Below are 22,838 nucleotides of genomic sequence, written 5' to 3'. Positions count from 1 at the left end.
GATCTCTTTCAGTAACTATCAGGTATTATGTTGATAAATTAAGAACCTGACTTAGATTTTCATTTTTAACAACTGCATAGCATAATACTTACTTCTTTCTGGAACTTAAAATCTAGACTAAATATCCTTGTTACATTAGTTTAATACAGTAAAAATATTATTCTTTGCAGACTGCTGAGGTAAAGCTATTCAAAGTAGAAAAAAATCAGAATTTTTTTATAAACTTGATATAATAACCAGTGAAGGTGTATTAGTTTTTGTTCTAAATTAGTATACACGCACTTAGGAATTGTTTTGATTCTGCTTTCCTCTGTTTCTGTAATAGCATACATTGATACTGATTCTCTTTAAGTTTTGTGTTATCTGCCTTATTATGACTGCTTGCTTTTTTTATGATGGTTATTTTAACAAAGCACACATTTTTAATGAGGTTACTGGCATAATTCTTCCTATGTACTTGAATAGTAAACTGCAGTAATATTAAGCAGATCACTGAGAGGAAGATCCATTGTTCCTCTAGGCATGGACTCATTGCAGGATTTAATATTTCCTCTTAAGTCTTTCAGTTTTTAAATTTAGCTAATGTAAAAGGGAGAAAACTTATGTTTCCTGAAGGTGGAAATGTGAGTAGTGTGCTTCAGCCTACAGTCTAGAATGATTAATTTTGTGTCATCTGAAGGTATGTCAGACTTCAAATTGTAATTAATTACTACATTATTTAGGCCTGTTCTGCTATACTTGTTTGATGCTTCTCATGAATGAATTATTATTTTGGAAAGTGCTTAAAAAAATCTAAAATAGATGTGAAATGCTTTTTAAAACCAATTCAGACAGTATCAACTGGTAGAATCTGGGGGAGGAGGGTAGGAGCACAGACACGGGATTTCTGTCTTCATGTGTGTAAAACTTTAGAACTAAAGCCTGGTTTATTTTATTGTAGCTTAATTTAATTTAATTTTTCCAGGGTTCCAAATCTCCTTCACCAAGAACAAATATGCCAGTTCGGTACTTTATAATGAAAAGTAGCAACTTGCAAAACATTGATATTTCTCAGCAGAAGGGTATATGGTCTACTACACCAAGTAATGAACGAAAATTAAATAGAGCCTTTTGGGAGAGCAGCATGGTTTACTTAATCTTTTCTGTTCAAGGGTCTGGACACTTTCAGGTGAGTCCTTAGTTAATACTAAATATTAGCTTTGGTTGATGGTTTAGGAGAGTGCAGCAAATGACTATGTGTAGTATGGAGGGTTTTGTTTATGACTTCTGACATTCTAGTAAGTAGAGTAGCAAGCAAATGTATCTGGTTGCTGAGGGAAGAGTACTTCATTCTTCTCTGAAATATGCCCTTTTAGCTAACTCAGTTTGTCATTCAAAGGCCTCCAAACATCTTGAGTGAGAATAATGTTTATACCCTACATTAATCCTTTAAAACAACAACAACAAAACAAACAAACAAACAAATCCAAACAAAGCAGGGGATTGCTACTTCTCTCTCTGCATGCCAAAATAAATATTGTAAGTGAATAAGTAGTTATAATCAAGTCACAGCTTTCTAAAGCCAGGAAACTCATAGCTGTCTTTATTGCAAATTTTAATAAAATCTGTTTTGCCTGAACTGTAGTTTCTAAAAGTTAGGAAGATGGAAAGTCATGGCCATGATTCTTCCAGAGCTGTGTCTTGACTTCAGGTTTAGCAAGGTATTTGTCAACAACTTGGTGACAAATTTGTAGCCAATTTGAAGTTAGACTTGACCTGGTAGAGCAAAGTTGCATGTTAGCTGTGTTGTAGAGAAGGCTGAACTCGGTTGTTCTAGGTAAAGAAAGTACAACTTACCTCTTCATATATTCATAAAAGTCAGCTAAGCTTAAAATCTAATGAACTAGTCCAAATACAACTGTCTTGGTGATACCACTGAAGGATTACAGTGAGATACACATATGATGATTTGGCAAATGCATATGTAATATTAGAAAGTAATTTCCAGCATTACTTTCCATGATACTGAAAATGGGCTGTTGTATTTGTGGTCTTAGACGAGGAAGCTGGGAGGGGAAGTCGTGCTGAAGTCCAGAGCGTTGGTGGTTGATGTTACCTTGCCCTTCCAGTTTTGACAATGCACTGGACATTCATGGGAATGCAAGATTAACATTCCTATTAGTATTGTCTTTACTTTCCACCTTTATTTTTCCTCTGTTCCTTTTATTAATTTCCATTTAAATCTGGCTTGAGCTATCTGGGACTGCATGTCTTAAAACAGTACTGTGTAGTGCTAACTTATGCAGTGCACTGCATCTCTTGGACTCCTAAGTCATAACTGGCATAAATTTTCCTGAATAGTTGATAAGTTGGGTGTGCGGTAGGTTTGGTTTTGTTTTGTTTGGTGTGTGGCCAAGGAGGGGTGTCCTTAAATAAGTTAGAAGCAATCTTGCATTTGGGGTTTCTTTCATTTTCTTTCTGAATGCTTACCTTGTTGGAATTTCTTCCCGCTTCGTTGAGGAAGGAAATAAAAGCAACTTTGACTTCTTTCTTTGAAGAACAGCTACACTCTCTTAATTCTGTGTGAAAGTTTGTTATCGTAGGGGGAACATGGGAAGGGAGGAATGGATTTCTGCAAAAAATATCTACAACTAACAGAATAGCTAATGGACTATTATATAGTAGAACATTCATCTTGATTCCTTATGCTTCAAATGTTTTTACAGGTTTTCAACCTCTGTTACAAAGCTTAAAAAAACTTTTAATGGTAATTGTGAGAGATTAATTGAGAGACATTCTCTGTGGTCGAACTCTAGAAGGGATGTTTGAAGTGGAAAAACAAATGATACGTCTTTTAACTTTCTAGATGTAAACATTTTAAAAGATCCAGCTTCATGGGGGAGAGCGTATCAATCACTTGGAAACTAATTTGAAAGTTTTGTATGAAGTCCAGTCATTTATTTAATTCCAACGTAAGCAGATAGGCTCTAATTATGTCTTTCCTTTCATATTTCAATTTTTGCTCCAGGGTTTTGCTAGAATGGCTTCAGAGATAGGGTCTGAGAAAAGTCAAGACTGGGGATCTGCTGGTTTCGGAGGTGTATTTAAGGTGGAGTGGATCCAAAAAGAAAGCATTCCTTTTCAGTTTGCACACCATTTGCTCAACCCTTGGAATGACAATAAGAAAGTACAAATAAGCAGAGATGGCCAGGTAATGTTATTCTCTTCTAAAGTTTTCTTTATTTAATAGAACTGTGTATTGTTTATTACCTTGTTTAGCCTTAACATTTATCTCAACTGTCCTCGTATATCTGTTAATCTGAATCACAGTTCATTGATGCACATTGTACATTACTGTTGAAGTGATGGAGGCTTTTTGATAAAATCAAAGCAGTTTCTTGCTTAGTATGCATTTAAAAAAAGATTTAAAGCTGGATGCTTCCAAAAATAAAAGCTTTTTGGAATTTGTAATTTTGGTTCTGGAGATTTTTTCCCTGTGTTGTTCAAATTTGTTTCCTGAGATAGTCTGTCACACCCAAATAACTATTCATAATTATAGCTTTGAGTTTCCTGTAAAGACTGAAAAGAATCTTGAGATTGGAGGTAGAATAAAGCTTAGGACAGTTCTCCGATCTGTTAAAGCTAAATGCAGCTACAAAAAGCTGGAAGAGAATTGGCACAAGAGTTCTCTGTGGCAGTTTCTGCACTCTCCCTAGTCCCCTCCCAAAATATCTCCTTGATACGAGATTCTAGAGCTAAACTTTTTGTATCATCTTCTCACTACTTCCCCAAAACCTCTCCAGTTGTAAGAGTGAGAAAAGGAACATACTGTAAGAATGAGGAAAGGAACGTAACGTGATGGAGTTAACAGTACTTCTGTTGTAAGTGGCTCTTAAGATCTAAAGAGTCTTTAACAATCTTAAAAACAACATTATATTAATGTCTATGATTCCACCAAGAGCCGCTGTATTACCTGTGACCTGCCTTTCCACATTCTCCACCACACTTGATGGAATTAAAATTAAAAATGTGGAGAATAATGATCTTTAGTTAATAAGTAAGTGACCTGTGGGAGGTACAAAGTATAGGGTGCATATGTTCTTGTATATGGTGTGTTTGCTCAGAATTCTCCTCTTAAGAACTGACATCTTAGTGTGAAGGAAAGAAGCCCCCAACAACCCGTAGGCCAGGGTTGCTTATGAAAGTTTTTACCTTCTCTTGAGCCTTAGTGAAAAAAACTTCCTGTTCAGGGAGTTCTCATATATGTCCCAATAGCAAAAGGAAAAGCTCTTTCAGAAAGACTGAAAGCAATCACCAGTAACTTCATCTAACAATTTTGTTATGAATAGTTTCTGTATGTTCAATAGTAGCAGTACAAATAACTTCTCTGATTTCCTGCTCATTTCTAGGAGCTGGAACCACAAGTTGGAGAGCAGTTGCTACAGCTTTGGGACCGTATTCCTTTGGCGGGAAAAAACTCAACTGATTGAGCATGTCAAGTAATGTGATAGAGGTAGTTATTTCATGCATTACTTGCTGTTTTTATGATAGAGGAAAAGATATCTATATACAATGTATCATTACAGTACTGTCTTTCCTTTGTAGTTTGTGGAAGAACAGGTACACGTAGTACTAAATATTCTCTTCCTTTTGTTTTTTTTTTGTTGTTTTTTTTTTTTAGCTGTGGTTGTTGAAACATCAGCTATAACCACTAGAACCAGCAGCGTGCCTACAATATAAAGATGTGGAAGAAGGCAGCACAAGCAGCTCCTGCAGTTGGTAGTCATGCTGTGCAGCTAGCAGTGGAAAAATAAGAGGGAATTATGTTGGTTTCAGTATGTCCTTGTCTTAAGAAATGTCATAACATTATTCACCAGCCTGTTTAGACTGAATTATTTTTTTACAGTAGTGTGCAGTTGATATTTAAAAACATGGTTAAGTTCAAAACTAAGTTTGAAACAGTGGACCACATATAAGTTGTTTGTGGGTTTAAAATAGCACAGCAGACAGTTTAAATATACAGTTTACATTTAAAGCTTTCTCAACACAGTAAAATGTATGAGAGAAACCAGTGTAATAGTAATTAATCAGTCTTGCAGTTTGCATAAAATAAATAAATTGAAAATAGATGTCTCCAAATGTGTTGGAAGATTCCATAAGTATTTGTTGAACTTCTATAAGCACGGTGTGAGAGAGCAGGATACATTCACATGAACAACTGGGCAGCTGGAGAATGTAAAATTTTAATTTAAATACATAAGTGAAAGGAACATGGGACTTTTGAGAGTGGATTGGTCCAGTGGTGTTTGCAGTTTCAGTTATTTTTCACCTTTTGAAGGTACTCATACTTTGGCAAACTGAAACAGTCTTTCAGAGGCCTGCTGCCAAATGGTACTCTTAATAGTTCACCAACTTGGGCATTATTAGAAGATTTTTATTTCTTTCAAAAAAAAAAAAAAATTACCAGTACAGCTTCCTTCATCTTTCAATGTAGTCTTCATGCTTGCTTTCTATACCTCTTCTTTCAATTTCTTTCTTCTTCTATACTACTATTGTTTTGTTTTATTGGACTTCTCCTGGGTCATTAACAAACTGTTATATAAGGCTGGTATAAATTCAGTCTGCTCACTGTCAGCACTACGTTCGTGGTCATTCTTAGATTAAACCAAGAGCTTTTTCTGCTTTCTGAGCCTGTGCTGAAGTTTTTCATACCTGCTAAGAATATTTGCACAGTTCAGAGTACCCCGTGTATTCATTCTTGCAATCTGTGACTTCCATACGTAAACAGTTGGTTTTGCCTTTGCAAGACTAACTGGATCCTTATAAGGCTAGCATTGCCTCATACGGTATTTCTGGAGACAGTGCATGCAAGGGAGCTGTGAGGCTCACGTTGCCTTACACGATACTTCAGGCCCGTGCCCACAAAGGAATCTCGGGCGGTATTGCCGTGTACAGGATTCCTGGGCCCAATGCACACCAGGGACAGAGCTGGCACAAAGTGGGAGCAGAGGTGGGGTGTAATGTTTGGTTAACAAGCCCATATAGTGCTTCTGCGGCTCAGTGATAAAAAGGACAGTCCAGCCAAGGAATTTGCATTCCCCAAGGCCGTTGGCTGGTCTGGGTTACTTCTCTGGAGAAGAGGTCGTGCCCTGCTGCCTGCCTGACAGCCATGGTCATGTAAGTCTTTGCATGCCCGGATGTTAGGTCTAGTCCAGTCTTGGTGAATTACTTGACTTGCTGTTGTTACGACCCAGGTAATTGTACTACTGATCTGTATTTTTTCATGTACTGTTATTTAGAGATAAACTGTTTTATCCCTGAAGCTGTTGGGTCTGGTGTCTCTTACCATATCCTGAACCTATAACTTGGCAGAGCTGCCTTAAGCCCTCTGGTGTCAGAAGTGGGATATGGTACACTGCATCATGACTAGCCCTGACCTTGTAGTGGGTGCCTTAGTCGATTATTTTGGGACCTTGCCCTGCCCGTGAACGTCAGATTCTACTTTGATTAGAGAAAGTCAGAAAGACAGAAACACAAAGGGAGAGTTCCCCTGCTTATATCTGTTATCTCATTGCTGTAGAGATACCGAGTAGCGTTTGAAAGCAGCCCAGGCCCAAGCTGGCTACCTGCGAAAAGAACTGGCCCACACCCAGCAGGACACTGGGGCTGCAGTAGAGGAGAAGACCCTAGCTCCTGCCTGTGTTAAAAGCTGTCCGGCTAAGGTGGAGAAACTAGAGCAACACATGGTCCTCCATGTAGCAGTATCTGTCAGGGAAAAACTTGCCCATCATCTGGAAGCTGTGGAAAAGGGAGTTCCTTTATATGGAGACCTGGAAGACAGGGATGATACTTAATCTGATTCAGATTCAGACAGTGCTGTGTCAAATCCCTCCCTTCCTGAAGACTTAGTAATCCGACCAGTTGTTAAAACAGAGTATGATGCTACTGGAAGTATGACAGGTGCCTGTACATGCTCTTTCATGAGCACAGACCTAGCCAAACTAGGCGAGTGCTACCACAAATCTGTTACTGTGGATTATTTAACCTGTCTTGCAAATATGTTACGTGACTGGGGGGGACACCATCTGAATTTCAGACTGGAAAGCCTGGAGATTGACTTTGGGGTCTAGGATCCAACTACAGCTTCCCACAAGAAGTGTAGATACTGTCTTCCAGGCAGCACTAGCGTATATTCAGAGAAGTACACTGAGATGACTGAAGGCCCCTGGCTATTCCCTGGGCCAAGCCCACAGATTGGGAATTGAGCATCGCTAGGCTGGTTATCAATCACACTTCAGAAGTAGCCCTTGTGGCAGAGGAAGACCTATATGGGCATTGTCCCACGTGTCCCACTGACGCCCACTAATCAAAATGGGTCCTGTTCCACTCAGAGCCCATTTAAAGTCAATAGGCACTGGTCTTACAGGCACAGCACCCAGCCCCATGGGGACCCAGCTGTTACAAAAGGTAGTTTCTGCCATGCCCATTCTTATCCCTCATGTGCAGGTAGTTAAAAATGCCCCTACGGGTCTGCAAAGAAGAGGAGTGCACAGGAGCTAATTATGTATTGAGATGCTTTAAAGTATACTTGAAACTACTTTCCTCTTCTTGCAGGATTTGCAAACGTTTTCATGGCAATCAGACTTCATACAGTTGGTTTCATTTTAGCAAGTATTGTAAAACAAGGTTCACATGATGTTGCTCGTTTCACATGTCTTTGATTTTAATGCTGACAAAACGAGGGTAAATCCATGCTGACGGTGTGGACAGTTAATGTGATCTTTTTGGTTCTAATAAGCTGAAAATCCATTGTTCAGTTTTACTCTGTCTTGCTTTCCTGTTTGTATTTTCTGCTTTCTCTCCTTTTCCTGTGAAGTTGCACATAACTTCATGCATATGCATTCAGGATTGCTGTTAGCATCTGAACTCAGGAAAGACCGTATCAGAGATGAGTAGTGTCTAGAGAACAGATCTAGGGGACTCTTCTTGAAGCTACTGAAGAATTGAAAGTTGATCTGTAAGGAGATAATTACACTGGTTTTTAGATGATGATGATTTAAAAAAAAAAGCAGCTTACCTCTGATCTCTGTAATTGTACGCTCAGTGCCACAGTGTATCAGCGCTTCCTAGTGACTTCTGAGACCACTTCAGAGTCAACCAGTAGTTGCTGCTGCTCGTCCTGTGGACTTCTGTCATTCAGCAACAGTAACAGATGGTCTGTAAAACTGAAGGTAAATGCTTTTTCCATAAACAGCAATACTGCGAGTGGTCTATGCCGCAGTCTGGCAGGGAGCGTCATATCGTATATTTTATATCTAAAGCAGATTTAAGTGTTTTCATAATTGAACTAAATTACTAGAAGAAGTTACTCTGAATGAATGAACACTGAACAATGTGTTGCATAGCAATCTTGTTTTGCTGTGCAAAGTCATTTGCAGAAATATTTTATTTCTAAATAAAAATACATGTGGTGTCATCCCTTCTTCAATGTGCTGACATTCCCTTTTTAATCTGAAATGAACAACTGTTTCTTGGTAATACCGTAGTAATACACATTTCTGAACTGTAACTTTCAATAAATCAGCATAAATTATTTTTGAGTGAGTCTGGCTGAATGTCTACAGTAAAATATTCCACTCTTGAAACTCAGAGGAAAGTGACCTTGTTTTCTCAGGTAAATTCCTTCTATTTTCTGCATTGTCATCCATACAAATTTTGCTAGGTTTCATCCAGTGGAAATAATGGTGTCTTTATGGCCAGACATTACTTCAGTTGAATCCATGCAAAGTGTCTCTACAGTTACTTCACTGTGCAGCAATGAATTTTCGGATAGTTCTTTCTGCAGAATCATCTGCTTTGGTTTCATGTTATGTCTGTAAAACCACCACATTGAATGTTTTGGAAGAGCGCTCTTTTGAGCCATCAAGCACATTCCCGTTTCCTGACCCTGCGTATTGACGTTTTTTGTTTTCACTCTGCTCTTTGTATCACCCTGGTCTCCAGAGAGTTATCTTGGTAGCCATGTGTGTGATGATACCAGCAGTATTATCAGTCTGTGGAAGAACTCCAGCACTGCAGCTCTGTACCAGGATTCTGCCTGATAATGACTGAATGTGATTAGACCTGAAGTGAAAACAAAGCATCATGAAGGGCAAGGAGGTGAATCTGAAAAATACCAGGGCAGCAACAGCATGCAGTTCAGAGAATGCTTGTATCTGTGATGACAAATGGGACAAATGGCTCATCACCATCTTCTGTGCAACAGTAAAAATCCCAGCTTAGAGGCTGTCAGCCAGGAATTGGTTTACTCTGCTTTAGAGTAAGTGAAGTTCTTGCAAGCTAGACAGTTGTCCATAAACACTAGAGTGAGGAGGAAGGGAACAGAAATAGGGTTGTGGATGACAGCCACAGGTTTGCAAAGTTTGTTCGTACATGAGCAAAGCTTATCTGAGCAGTATTGATTCAGGACATAAGCAAAGCTTATCTGAGCAGTACTGATTGAGGAACCAGTCATGTTCCTCAAGACAGTAGGTAAGAGCATTGCCAGTGGCTCATGTGAGAAAAGGCTGAAGTGTGCTGCCTCCTCAGGAATATATGTCTGAAAATAAGGTAAAGGTGGCAAGCTGTTTTGCCACAGACAGAATTTAGTTCATTTCTCTAGGAACTAAAGAAAGTTTGTTAAATATTTTTTTTTTGTTAAATATTTTGTTTGTTAAATGTTTTGTAGGCTAAAATTGCTTATTTGTTGCAACTGTTTCAATATTTGCTTTTTTGCATTTTTTTGCCACTATTGAACTGGTATAATTTCTGCTCCATCATCACAACATCTACAAAGACATTTCCTCTGGTGCTTGTGGCTTAAATTTTTACTGTGGCATTTTTTGCAGCTTCCATTTTAAATGCCTGATACTGGCTGTTGTCAAAATGAAATCATAGCTCACACCCGGCAGGCCAATTTCTCTGAGTTGTGGTTGGATCAGTTCGTAGTTATCCCTAGGTGCTTTGTCTTTAAAGTGAATTAGAGTCGTTTCTGTAGCTCCTCAATTTTTTTTTCTTTTCTTTTTTCTTTTCTTTTTTTTTCTCATATGGGGCTGAAGTGATTGTTCCAGAGCAGCCGATTTCTAGATGTATTCAGTCACTGCCCTTACTATCTGAATAGCATTAGCAGTTTGTCTCCTGTTGCTCTACATCTTTCTACTCACACTTAGCTGTACTGTTTCCTTCCCTGTGGATTATGCTGTGTTGCTTTCAGCCATCATTGCTGCTATCTTGCCGCTGTCTTTGTTGCATCTTCTAACAGGTACCACAGAGCAGAAAGTGAGTGATGCTGCTCTGGATTAAAAGCTTTATTTGTTGTTTTGATTCTTTTGGCAGATGTCGAAAGAGTGTCGCCTAAAACGAAAGTATGAGTCTGGGTTTAAAGACAAATCAGTTCTCAGGAAAGCAGACTGAGGGAATACCTTGGATCACGTTAGAGAACAAAAAGTTAAAAGAGTCCTGAAAATACTAAAAAGCACAGCACATAATTGGATGAGGCAATTCAGAAGGGAGGGTGTGTTTTTATTCGTGTCAAGCCCAGAAGGAGTTTTAAAGCTAATTCCATACCATGTGGGTGTTAAATTACTATTTTTTGCCTTATGCTGGATAATCCACAGCTCTGAGATTCACAGCCTGATCTTGTAACTTTGGCTGTGTGAATGGGCATGTTGCATTTGGTACTATTGAGGTATGAGCAAAGGTTGTAGCCCGAGGCTCTTAAATGTACTGCTTTGTTCCATCTATAGGGAATATCTGATGAAGCCTAGCAGCAATCAAATACGATTAAGGAACGAAACACAATTCCCAAAATTGCTCCTGTATGAGGATGTTCTGGACACTGGCAGAAACTGACAGTGAAATTGTGTGACACATGTGAAATAGATTTAATATCTTCCGCTCTTGTAAAACATCTTAATAATTTTTTTAAAAGCAAGCTGTGCAGAAAAGGGTACCAGCCTTTGGTGGGCTGACAAGCTTGCTGTGACTTAGCTTATAGTGTGTCCTGTCAAAATAAGAGCAGAAACCTTCCTTTTTTGGTTGTTTTCATGGCTCTACTCAGATTAAGGAACTCTTTTGTACTCATGCTTTTTGTATTAGTTTAAATGCAGTTAGTAATGAAGAAATCTGTCTTGCAACTTGGTTTTTACATGCCCTAAAACCTTATTAAATGAGGTGTCATCACTGTGCTCTGTCCACCGCTTTTATACGAAAGAGGGATATACCTTTTATTCTAGGACAAGCCTCAGGACTTGATAAGAAGTACCAATCTAGGAGGGAGAGGAAAGAGAAAAGAAGGGCCACAGGACACCTTACAAACAGGCTGTGAAGCTTCCAAGAGACTCATGAACTAATGCCCTAGTTTATTTTATGTTGATTGAATTGAACTGATTAAAGTGAGGTATATGTGGTGTAGATTTCATCTGTGAATTTCTCTGGGTCTTCTGTCTTCAGAGGCACTGAGCCAATCTGTTAGAAAGGACAGTGGCTGAGCTTGGAGATTAGAAGACTGCAGTAGCCATATTTATATTGCTTTTTAGTCTGACATTGAGGTATAGCTTAGCTACTTTGTTCTGCTTTCATTCCTCTTCAGAGCATTGAAGCTGGATGAGGTCAGAAGGTAATTAAAAACTGTGCCATGGTGCATTTACCCACGGGACGCATACAGAATCTGCTATTTTGTTTCCCAGTACTCAAGTTTGAAAGCTGTAGAAAACGTGCTTTTGTCAGAATTGAAACTTAGTGGGAATGTACCGTTTTTCATTGAAAAGCCTGGACAATTTTGATTGGAGTCAGAGATCACAGGCACCCTGTTTTAACACTCCTAGAGAGGGAAATACTGCTGGAAATGGGACAAAGGGAGCCTTTAATTTCCCAGACACAAAATCAGTTAAGTGGTGGAGTTCATAGGTACTGAGGTTTGTTTTAATCGATGGTGCTCCACTCAGTAACGAATCAAACCAACAACAGATGCTGTCAGGTTTTGGTAAATGCGGACACAAGAGTTACAGAAAGTGTCTGTGGGCTGAAAGGTCACACCAGTTTGCAGACAGTAGAAGAATGGAAGGGTAAATAAAGTAGCTCTGTAACACTCCTATGAACATCAGTACTACTTTTTTTTTTTTTTTTTTTAGGTGAGAAGTTTCTTGAGCTTTGAATATGCCAAAGCTGTTGAATTGTTTGCTGTATCAGTGGTGAGACACCAGATGAGTAGGGGTGATACTGGAAGAAGCGTTCACCTTGAAGGAACATAAACACTGGTGTCTTGAAAAATAGGACTCTGAAGATCCTTCAGAGCAAAGCTAGGTGGTGCTGTGGGCTAGCATATGAGCTCTTGTCTGCTGGGGACTGTTTTAAAACAAAACCTAGATTTATTAGCAGGTGCAAATGAAATGGCCTCTCCCCAGGAACAGCAGTGAATTATGGAGAGGAATTTCTATGGTAGCCTGTTGCTTTATATCTGACATACTCATCCATGAGTTTGCGCTTCTCTAAAGAGGAGAAGGACAAGAGATACTAGGCTTCAGGTAGATACTAAAAGATCTGTCTTAAAAGTTGTTTTTTAAGGTTCGTTCCCCCCTGCTGTGGAAAGCAGACAGTATGAGACCAGGGCAATAAGGATATCTTAGTTATTAGAGGCTTTAATTAATACTTTTATTGTGTAAACATTACTTCTGTGGAACACTACTTACCTGCAAGAAATGATGGACATGAGGATGGTTTTTCGTAAAAAGGTCAGCTCAGGACAGGGTTCAGGATCCAGCTCCCAGCCCTGGTGTGGCTTCTCTCCATGATCTTTTATAACTTGATAAAGTGTTTAACTTGCTTATAACTTCCCAGCCTCTTAGTGAGGTGTTTGTCTGCATTGCTTGTCAGGAGCTTTCTAGGCAATGCTTGTGAAGTGCCTCTTACTGAAATACTGTGTATAAAAATGATTTACAGATTGTTTATTAGCTCTTGGTCCCTTAGCACATGGAAAATGTGGCTCCTCGCCCAGCTGAAGTGCAGACATCACTAGGCTTCTCTGTAACAGTCTGAGCTCTGCTCCTTGCTGTTTCTGTTGTCCTAGATTTCTAGCAACAGAATTTTTCTGGAATGATTTTGTTTTACTCTGTTTGAGCTGTAAGCTTAAGGGCCATATCTTCAGAGTGTGGGAGCAGGCAATTCCAAAGTGTCAGAAGTCAAGCAAGCGGGGCAGAAGGCCAACTGGGCTGAGCAGGGATCTTCTGGAACTTTGGCGGAAAAGGAAAGTGTATGAATGTTGGAAGCAAGGCCAGGCAACGTGGGAGGACTACAGAGATGCTGTTTGCCACTGTAAGAATAAAATCCATGTGGCCAAAGCTTGATTAGAGTTCAAGCTGGGCAGCACTGTGAAAGACAGCAAAAAGGACTTTTTAAAATATGTTAGCAGCAAAAGGAGGTTCAGAGGTAACGTTGGTCTGTTGCTTGAGGATGTGGGTCACCTCACAAATAGGGATGTAGACAAAGCAGAGACATTTAATGCCTTCTTCACCTCTATCTGTAACACCGATGATGGGCCCTGGGACTCCTGGAGCATTGTGTTGGAAGACCACAGCTGGGGGAATGATAAACTCCCAGCCAACCCTGAATTTATTTGAGACTTGCTGCTCCAGCTGGATGTGCATAAATCTAGGGGGCCCGATGGGATTCATCCCAGGGTACTGAAAGAGCTGGCCAATGCTATCATGGGACTTCTCTGCATTATTTTTCAACAGTCTTGGGAGTCTGCAGAGGTCCCAGTTGACTGGAAGCTGGCAAATGTTGTCCAAATTTTCAAGAAGGGTAAGAAGGAAGACCTTGGTAATTACAGGCCTATCAGTCTCACTGCAGTGCTTGGTAAAATTATGGAGAAGGTTATTCTGGGAGATACTGAAAAACACTTGAGAGACAGCACAGCTATGGGTCATAGCCAGCACGAGTTCACGACTGGAAAGTCCTGCTTAACCAGCTTAATTTCCTTTTATGACAAGGTCACCAATCTAGTTGACCAAGGGAAGCCAGTAGATTTTTTTGTTTTAGCAAAGCTTTTGACACTGTCCCTTACAGTATCCTTCTGGACAAAATGTCCAGCACACAACTAGACAAGTCCATTATACGATGGGTGAGCAATTGGCTGATGGGTCGGGCTCAAAGTGTTACAGTAGATGGGGTGACATCAGGCTGGCAGCCAGTCACCAGTGGGGTTCCACAGGGCTCAATTTTAGGGCCAGTGCTCTTTAATGTCTTTATAAATGATCTGGATGCAGGAATTGAATGTACATTAAGTAAGGTTGCTGACGATACTAAACTAGGAGGAGCTGTAGACTCCCTTGAGGGTAGAGAAGCCCTGCAGAGAGATGTGGGTAGACTAGAGAGCTGGGCAATCACCAACCGTATGAAATTTAACAGGAGCAAGTGCCAGATTCTCCACCTCGGATGGGGTAATCCTGGTTATATGTACAAATTGGGGGATGAGAGGCTGGAGAGCAGCAGCACGGAAAGAGATCTGGGGGTTTGGGTTGATGGCGAGTTGGACATGAGTGTGCGCTGGCAGCCAAAAGGGCCAACCGCATCCTGGGGTGCATCAAGCACAGCAGAGCTAGCCGGTCAAGGGAGGTGATTGTCCCACTCTGCACTGCACTGGTGCAGCCCCACCTCGAGTCCTGTGTGCAGTTTTGGGTGCCTCAATATCAGAAGGACATCAAACTACTGGAGTGTGTCCAGAGGAGGGCAACCAAGATGGTGAAAGACCTCAAGGGCAAGACTTAGGAGGAGCAGCTGAGGTCACTTGGGTTGTTCAGCTTGGAGAAGAGAAAGCTGAGAGGTGCCCTTCATGGCAGTCTACACCTTCCTCGCAGGAGGAAGCGGAGGTGGAGGTGCTGATGTCCTCTCTCTGGTGACTGGCAATAGGAGACGAGGAAATGGAATGAAGCTGCATCAGGGGAAGTTCAGATTGGACATTAGGAAAAGGTTCTTCACTGAGAGGGTGAACTCACCCTCTGGAACAGGCTCCTTAGGGAAGTGGTCACAGCACCAAGCCTGTCAGAGTTCAAGGAGCATCTAGACAACGCTCTGTTTTATGGTTTAGTTTTAGGTAGTCCTGCGAGGAGCAAGGAGCTGTACTCGATGGTCCTTATGGGTCCCTTCCAACTTGAGATATTCTGTGATTCTATGATTTTCTTTCTTCCTTTTTTTGTGCTACTTCTGTAAGATTTTCAAGAAGAGGTAAGATCAATTCCATGTACATTGGAAAGGTATCTGCATTTCTGCTCTCGGTGACTGCTATGAACACGCAGAAGAGAGATGAGAAGGTTCAGCGGTCTTGTACTTGCTTGAGACGTTGCTATAATATGCACTTGTGCTACTTGCAGTAATGTTAAAACAAGAACAACAAAAAAAGTAAAGTGCACAACTCTAAAGGCTCCAGACCGATGCCACTGGATGTTTAGAGCCTTAACTTTTTGGGCCTTAACTCTGGCACAGTGTGATTAGAAAGTTAGGTTAGACCTAAAACAGGCTACTGCAGGACCTGGTGCAGCCACTAAAAAGGTTACCAGGGATATGAATGGCTCACTGGATCAGAAAGAAGGAGAGGAAAAAGATATCTAAAGATTTAAAAGAAAAGGAAGCTTTAAGCTTTAAAGAAAAAAAAAAGTTTTTTAAAAAACTGTACATATTTTAATCTTGAATCCAGAACTGAATACTCATTTGCACCAAGTAGTTTAAAATCAATCCTTGTCTCCTATTTTTTTTCCCTTGGGATAGATTTATTACTGCTTTAGCACTCTATTTAATTTATCTAAAAATGGTGAAGATAGCCTACAAGAACCCTCTACTTGGATAACAATCAAATTCTTGGCATGTTACTACTTCTCTCTGCCGATCAAGGTGCAATCCTTTCAGGAACAGGCCTTCCCAAGAAGAAGCTGTGCCTTGCAGGTTCTGCTTGAATCCACTGTCTGGTTGAGGCAGCAGACAGCTGGAAAGTCAAAGGCAGTTTTTAGCTGCACTGCAACTGTTCTCTCTCAAAATCAGCCATAGGAAAACTGGCTCTCTCAGTGGGAATATCTTCTGTCAGTTCTATTTAACAGAGGGGTGTATGTGAGTTAGTTGTTGAGAATGCTGGAAGTAAAAAATGGGGAATATCTAATGTGAATGAGAAATGAACAAAAGAGCCCCCAGATCAAGAAGGGAAAAAGAACGCATTTACTTAGTAGAAAACTCCAACATAGCAGGCTAAAAAAAAAAAAAAAGTTTTAATTGGATGTGTACACAATGTAAGAAAAATAAAAACAAATTAGCCAAGTTAGATACCTGATCTGCTATTCTGCCCTCAAATTTTGCAGTAAGTGCTAAGTATATAAAACTTTTTATTAGTTTTTAGCGTGAGAGTGCAAAAGAAACTTTGTGATTAATTTATTAAAAAAAATTACAGGAAATCAACTGAACCCATTTATATGAAATATTTCTGAACTTTGTGCACAAATGAAGACATATGGGTTCTCCACTGCTGTAGTCTTGCCAGGACTGCTCTTAACCTCTTCATTATTTTGACTCGTGCTGGAACTGTGTTTAATGTGAGCCATAGAGGACACCTGATGGTGTGCATTTTATGGAATTATTAGAAGTTTTGTTTTCCAAGTGTAGAATGTTGCCATGAGTTGTGAAAGCTCAGAAAGGTCCAGCCTTTCTCTGTTGCTGCACTTTTGGGTGTGGATGTGTTCACAAAGCAGACAGTTTCTAGTATTCAAGTCTTTCTCTGCAGGTGAAGAAAACAGCTACTACACGATGAAGGGAAATGACAACTGAACATCTCCGTTGAGGACTCCTGAATTGCCCTCTTCCCCAGCTGCTTCTGAAGCCTCAGAAACTTTGACCTCCATCACTCTTTTTGCCACTTCACTGGAAATGCAATTACTTTTGGCTTTTGATGAATATTCAAAATGACACCATCTGTCACCCTGTCATCTCTGAGGGCAGAAGCAGTTTGACCCTCCAAAGATTTCCTCCTCTCTTTTTTTAAAGGGAAGTTGAATAATGATTCCTATCATCAGGGAGCACCACAAAATGACATCTGCAGAACAGTAATTAAGAAAAACCATACTAGGTATTGGGATGCAGGGGAGGCACTGGAACTGTTTCTGACTGGCATTTCAAAAGCCTTCTGATTCCCTCAATTGGGATTGGGAGAGAAACAGCAGCTCATTATACAGAGAATGTTTTGTGGCATTTATTTTGAAAAAGGCTGTGCTGTTACTGTCATTTGTGCTACTATGTGATTTGTCTCCATCACTTTGTTATCTTGGGTAACTTGTGATTTTATCTGGGTCTGACTGCAGGAATGTGGTGAGGAGGATCTTCCCCCTAAAGTGGGGACTAAGGGTAGTAACTGTTTTTCCTATGATTTTGCTGAAATACATCAGCTCTCATATTGAAATAGGAGGAAAGAATTGTTATCTTTCTTACAAACATGCGCTTTATACACTATAAGCCAGGAGACTGAGTTTATGCTGGACATGTAATTTGGTTGTGAAAAATTAAGGTGCTAGCCCTGTTCCCTCTGACTGCAACCCTTTCCCTCCGTGTGATCAAAGTGGTCGTTCCTGTTCATTAACATGGCATTTAGAGGAAGTCTACTTACAAGGACCCCTATGCCCTAAGAAATAAATTTCTTGCTTTGTAAGAGTAGAAGGTGGAATGTGCCTTTTCTTCCTAGGTCTCAAACTGGCTTGTCAGCCAGTTTTTTATTGAAGGGAGAGAGAAAATTTGTACTAAGTTTTCAGTCTCTGAGTGTTCCCATTGCACAGTGTACTCTGTACCTGGCATAAACTGCAGCTTTTATGGACCGGTGTCTTTCTCTAACCTCCAGCCTTTTTTTTTTTTTTTTTTTTTTTGTCTTTGTGCTGTCAAAGTGGAAGCTGTATGAAGCATTGTGTAATGAAACAATAGATAAAAGCTTTTGTATTGATCTGGCCTGAAGTGGCTCTGCAGTGAATTGTTCTGCAGTGTCCTGGAGCATTGTCTCAGTGGTTTGTGGGGAAACTAGGATGTACCTATTTACTGTTTAAGGGAACCATGAAAGTTTGGGTTTGGTTTGCATTTACTGATGGAGAGAAGGTGCTGAGTAGCAGAGATAGAACAAAATAGTATCTCTGAATTTGGAGGGACCACCAGAAGGCTCCCCATCACCTACACTTGCTTTAAGGAAAGGTGAAGGCAAGTACAGCATGGAGCTAAGCTCCAACTCCATGCTGGAGAGGTGGGGAGTTTCATAGTGCTTTCTGCTTTGCTGTGTTCATTAAAATAGATCCCTCTGTCTTTACTTATGCATAGACTGTGAATTGTGCTGCAGCTGGGCTTCTTTCATACTCTGCAGGGGAATCCTGTTTGGCTGGATTGCAAATAGTTAGTACCAAATACAGGCAGGGGTGAATCAGGCTGATGCACTGCCTCTGAAGGTGCCAAAATCAGAGGAAAAAATCGGCTGCCTAACCTGGCTCCTTTGGTGGTGATCCTAGACCTAATTGAAGTGTAATGTGGGAAGAAGTCTATTGTGACAGGAATAACAAATAGACCTTCCTAGAGAAGTGTAGTGAAAGCTTAGAGAATAACTGGTTGAAGTTCCCTGGGCTTGTGCCAGGGGAAGAAAAGGGTGCAAATGCCAAGATACAGTTGGGGAATGACATCTAGAAGTTAGTCCAAACAGTTAGGTTCTGGTTGTTGCTTGCCAGGATTGTTTTGTTTTCCACATATTTTACTTGAATGTTTGGTTATAAATCTTGTACTTTGTTTTTTCTGTTTTGCAAAGAAGTGATTTTTTTTTCCTCATTGCCGGAAGCTTCTAGCTTCTGTTTTATTTGTTCTGCTGGTGACCAAGTATCGCATGCTCTTACCATAATTCAAAGACTTCAAAACCCAATTAAATAATGTCTGATCATGCACATCTTGAGCAAGGTGAGTGCGCAGAATTTTTAAGCCTAGTGAAAGAAGTGTTGAGGTAGGGAAAGGAGAGGAAGTCATGCATTACTGCCTCTACCTGGCCCTCCTCCTTTCTCTGGATTTCAGCTGAGGCTCAAATAACTCCTGGTTCTTCACAGGGCTGCTTTCTCTCTGCTATTTCCTGTGGGAGACTGCCAGTTTATTCTGCTCAGGATGTTCCCAGACTTTACGCAATCTTTAAAGACAGAAAAAGCCATTAAATTGTATATTTTCATCTCCTGTACAACATAGACCATTAAGTCTGACCTAGCACAGAAGATGTTCATAAACCTACCTTGTACCTGAAGGCTTATTATGCTGTTAGAGATAGTAGTTGTGTTTCGTCCAGACTCCAGTAATAGGCTTCTTTCCATAAGGACTGTGGTTTGGAAGTTGGAGTAAATTTTCAGATTTTTTTAGTTCCAGGCAAAAGATGGTAGAGAAAAAAGCCCCTTCCCCCCACCCCTTCAGCCTGTGGTATGCAGCGGGCAGCACCGGGCACCATGGGAGGCAGGGCTGTGTTTCTGCAGATGCAGTAATTGCTCAGACAGCTCTGAACCAGGCTTGCAGGGGCAAAAGGGGACTTGGTTACTACAGGGTGTCTGTTGTCGCAGACAACCAATTCCTTGCCTCTGTCCCTTCACTGTCCTCCTGGTTTATGGTTTACAGACATCTAAGAACACTCATAAAGGGGCTGCTGAACTTTCTCACTATATATTAAAACGACTGTATCATTATTGAGAAGAAAATAGCTACGTTTGTTCTAACGGTTTATTTTAACTATAGGTAAGCAATATGCTAATGTCTAAGAGTAAACTTAGTAGTTTTGGACCAAGAAGTATGGCAGAGTCGGTTTGTATTTAGCCAACAGAAGTTTCGGGTCAGAAATTTTGGAAACTAAAGCTTTATTCTTTTAGTTGAAAATGGTGGCTTTGTTTGGAAGTTTATTCCAGAGAACAAACAAGAAACTTAAGAAGACCCTAGAGAAATCATTGTATTTTAGATTGATTTGAAAAGAAACTTTTCTTCTTCCTTTCTCTTTCCCTACCAAATATGATTTGTTTAATCCAATCTAGTTTCTAGTTTTCCATATTTTCCTGTACTCACACTCCAAGTTTATCTACCACCATACAAGACCCAATATGCCCAGGCTGGATCACAATTTTAAGTCTTTGTAAGTATAATGTAATAGTGGTAATTTTATAATTCACATTGGCCCTAGACATTGGATTAGAATTAAATTTGTACTATGAAAGTGATATGAAACCACAGCAGAGCTGTAATGGGCTATTGTGAAGAGGTGTAATAGAGAATGTTGCCAATGGTATTGTGGTCAGGAAGCCAAAAAGGCCCATCTTCACCTCGGATTAATTTGTTGTGTATTTATTCTTCTGTTCTGGAAACACCTGAACTGAAACTGATAACTTATAAACCCAGCCTATGTAACTGTGCTCTGTTCTTAATTAGTATGCTTCTTATTTAATCTCCTATAGCTGTCTTGCTCTTCTCACTTACTGCAGCCTGTTTTCCTTTAAATCACAAACTCCTAGTAGTACATGCATATTGAAATACAATACCTAGCACAAAGAGCTGTGACTGTTATCAATGTTTTGGCCTGCAGTGTGATGTAGTAGTAATATTTGTGTCCGCAACTTGAGTCTTTTGCAACTAGATTTCTGCTTGCATATGCCATGACATACAGCAAAAACTCAGCAAATAGTCTGGGAAACAACCAGGAATGCAGCGTGCTTTAAAATAGAAGCATTTCTCTTGTCATGTGTCTCCAGGACAGGTTGATACTGTTTTTCTCAAGGGCTGCTTTAAGGACACCAGAATGGAGACCTGCCTCTTGAAGAAATTCCTGGCCGTTTGGCACTGCATGAAAACTTTTTAAACTTCAAAGGGAATGACGTCTTGTGCTTCTGTCCAGAAGCAGGATTTGTCCCCCCTTTTTTTGGGTGTAAGTTCACTCCAAAACGCATAGCTGGTTGCATTTCTTTTTAAAGCTTGGCTATGGTTATTTTGCTCTGGGGCTCTGCTGCCATTTGTAAAGAGGAAGAATGAATGTTACCAGGTTCCCTGCAGTTACTAACCTTGACGTCAGTCTGTTAGTCTATAATCAAATGAAAGAGACTCGAGGACTTTGTGCTTCCTTTCTTGTAGATTCCCAGATGCTAATAGATGTACAGGATGACATGACCTCTAGCAATGTAATGAGGTTTGTGATACGTTTAGAGAGCCAGGATAATGATAAAATGGAAGCTTAATAGCTGATTTCTTTTTAATTTGTTAAATATCCAGATATATGCTACACCAGGCACAAAATACTGTATGTTTCAAGATAACATGTTATTGGGTTTTGAAATGTTTGGTCTGATTGAGTAATGCTTCCTCAGTGGGCAGTCTGTGGGCTGGAGAAAGGGAGTAGCCAGCCTTAGTCAGGGAGAGGAGCAATGTTTGAGTTTGCTACAGTGGCCTTGTTTGGAAGATGAGTAAGCAAAAGTTTTCTATTAACTTCGTAACATGAACGAATTTCTAAAAATAATAGATAACTTTGGAATTTTTGATTTTTTTTTTTTTTTAGGTGGGAAAAAATTCCCTCTTACTGCCTAATTCAGCCTTAAATAATTTCCTGTAAATCTTAGAAGAGTAACAGTCTCTGCTTTGGAGGTGTGAGAAGTAGAGTTACATTTCTTTTGCACAAGAGAAACTGTGAAAGTTATGATGATAAACAAAAATAATAAACATTGGAGGCTAATTTCAAATTAATAAGGCTGTTGAATAGGATTTGTTCTGGAAAAGGCAGTTCAGATTACTTTTGGATTCATTTATGATCATTAACTCCAGAAGTCTGACTTTAAAGCTGATGCTCAGGGCAGGGGAAGCCAAAAGAAATAATTCACTGTAGTAAGTGAATTAGAACATCACTGGGCAATTTAGTTTTAGTGAATAAAGTCCATATTTTGCTTGACCACTGAAAAATACAATATCATCACAGGATAAGACTGTGCCACCTTATCTTAGTGTTAAAATAAAACTAGCCTGTAGCCTGTTACTGGACCACCTCTTCACAATTTCCAGCTACTGCTTTTTGAGGAAAATAATTTTTAGTAGGAGTGTATTTATTTGTAGGCTTAGAACCAGGGTGTACTCAATAGCTTCAAGAATATTTTTGATGGAGCCTAGCAATGATGCATGCTAAGTTGTCTTATCTGCTTTCTTTAAGAAGTACAGTATGATATGTGTACATTTTACTTTTGTTTTAGTTTGTTTTACTTTGTAGCTAATATTGCTTGACAGCAACTTAATTGTTATTAGTGATGCCTCTCAAATATACAAAATTAGGTTACTGGTCTAGGTCAAATTCACGGTGAAAAGATTGTACTCTTGCAAACAATAAGAAAACAGAGATTTATTTGAATGAATATCATCTTTAAGAAGTTAAGAAAGACAAGCATAAAGCCAGGTATCGTAACTTAGATTTGACCCTGTTTTAACTGACATCTATAGCAAAACAAGTGTTGGTTCAATGGGCCTGTACTCAGGTTTTTGAATTCAACTTTCTTCATAGAGCATTCAAATGGCACCTTTATTTCTTACCCTGCTTTGTTTCTTGTTAACTTCTGCTGCCATTATTTTTAATCACAGTGATACATGTGCAATTCTCCCTTAAAGGATTCCCCCTGGCAGCTGTGGGAAAAGTCATTCACAAAGCTTTGGAACAGGACCAGGAACTGAACTTTATTGGCAGGAAAGGCATAAATATGATCCTTTCAATGTACTTCTAAGCAATGAAAGAATTGGGGAGAAAATGCTTTAGCAAGCATTTTAAGAGTCAAAGCACT

General features: G+C 39.8%; 1 protein-coding gene across 5 annotated transcripts in view; it reads left to right on the top strand.

Annotated features, from left to right (window-relative positions):
- Window positions 1-19,014, top strand: part of YTHDC2 (YTH N6-methyladenosine RNA binding protein C2) — a 48,336-nt gene extending 29,322 nt beyond the window's left edge. For 2 of the 5 annotated variants that reach the window (XM_087741418.1, XM_087741422.1), the window contains exons 27-30: window positions 965-1,168; window positions 3,008-3,190; window positions 4,389-4,492; window positions 4,661-8,572. In XM_087741418.1, coding sequence (XP_087597544.1) covers window positions 965-1,168; window positions 3,008-3,190; window positions 4,389-4,469 — 468 coding nt within the window. In that variant the 3' untranslated portion in view covers window positions 4,470-4,492; window positions 4,661-8,572. Of the gene's footprint in view, window positions 1-964; window positions 1,169-3,007; window positions 3,191-4,388; window positions 4,493-4,660; window positions 8,573-16,780 lie in introns of those variants that run through there. The other 3 variants (XR_015700931.1, XM_087741419.1, XM_087741421.1) reach the window with 3 other exon arrangements.
- Window positions 19,015-22,838: the final 3,824 nt, after the last annotated feature.

The sequence above is a fragment of the Nipponia nippon genome, unplaced genomic scaffold (genome assembly GCF_047370975.1).
Source record: "Nipponia nippon isolate SJK-2023a ecotype South Korea unplaced genomic scaffold, ASM4737097v1 scaffold_8, whole genome shotgun sequence".
NCBI lineage: Eukaryota > Metazoa > Chordata > Aves > Pelecaniformes > Threskiornithidae > Nipponia > Nipponia nippon.
This window is presented reverse-complemented; position numbering and strand designations above follow the sequence as displayed.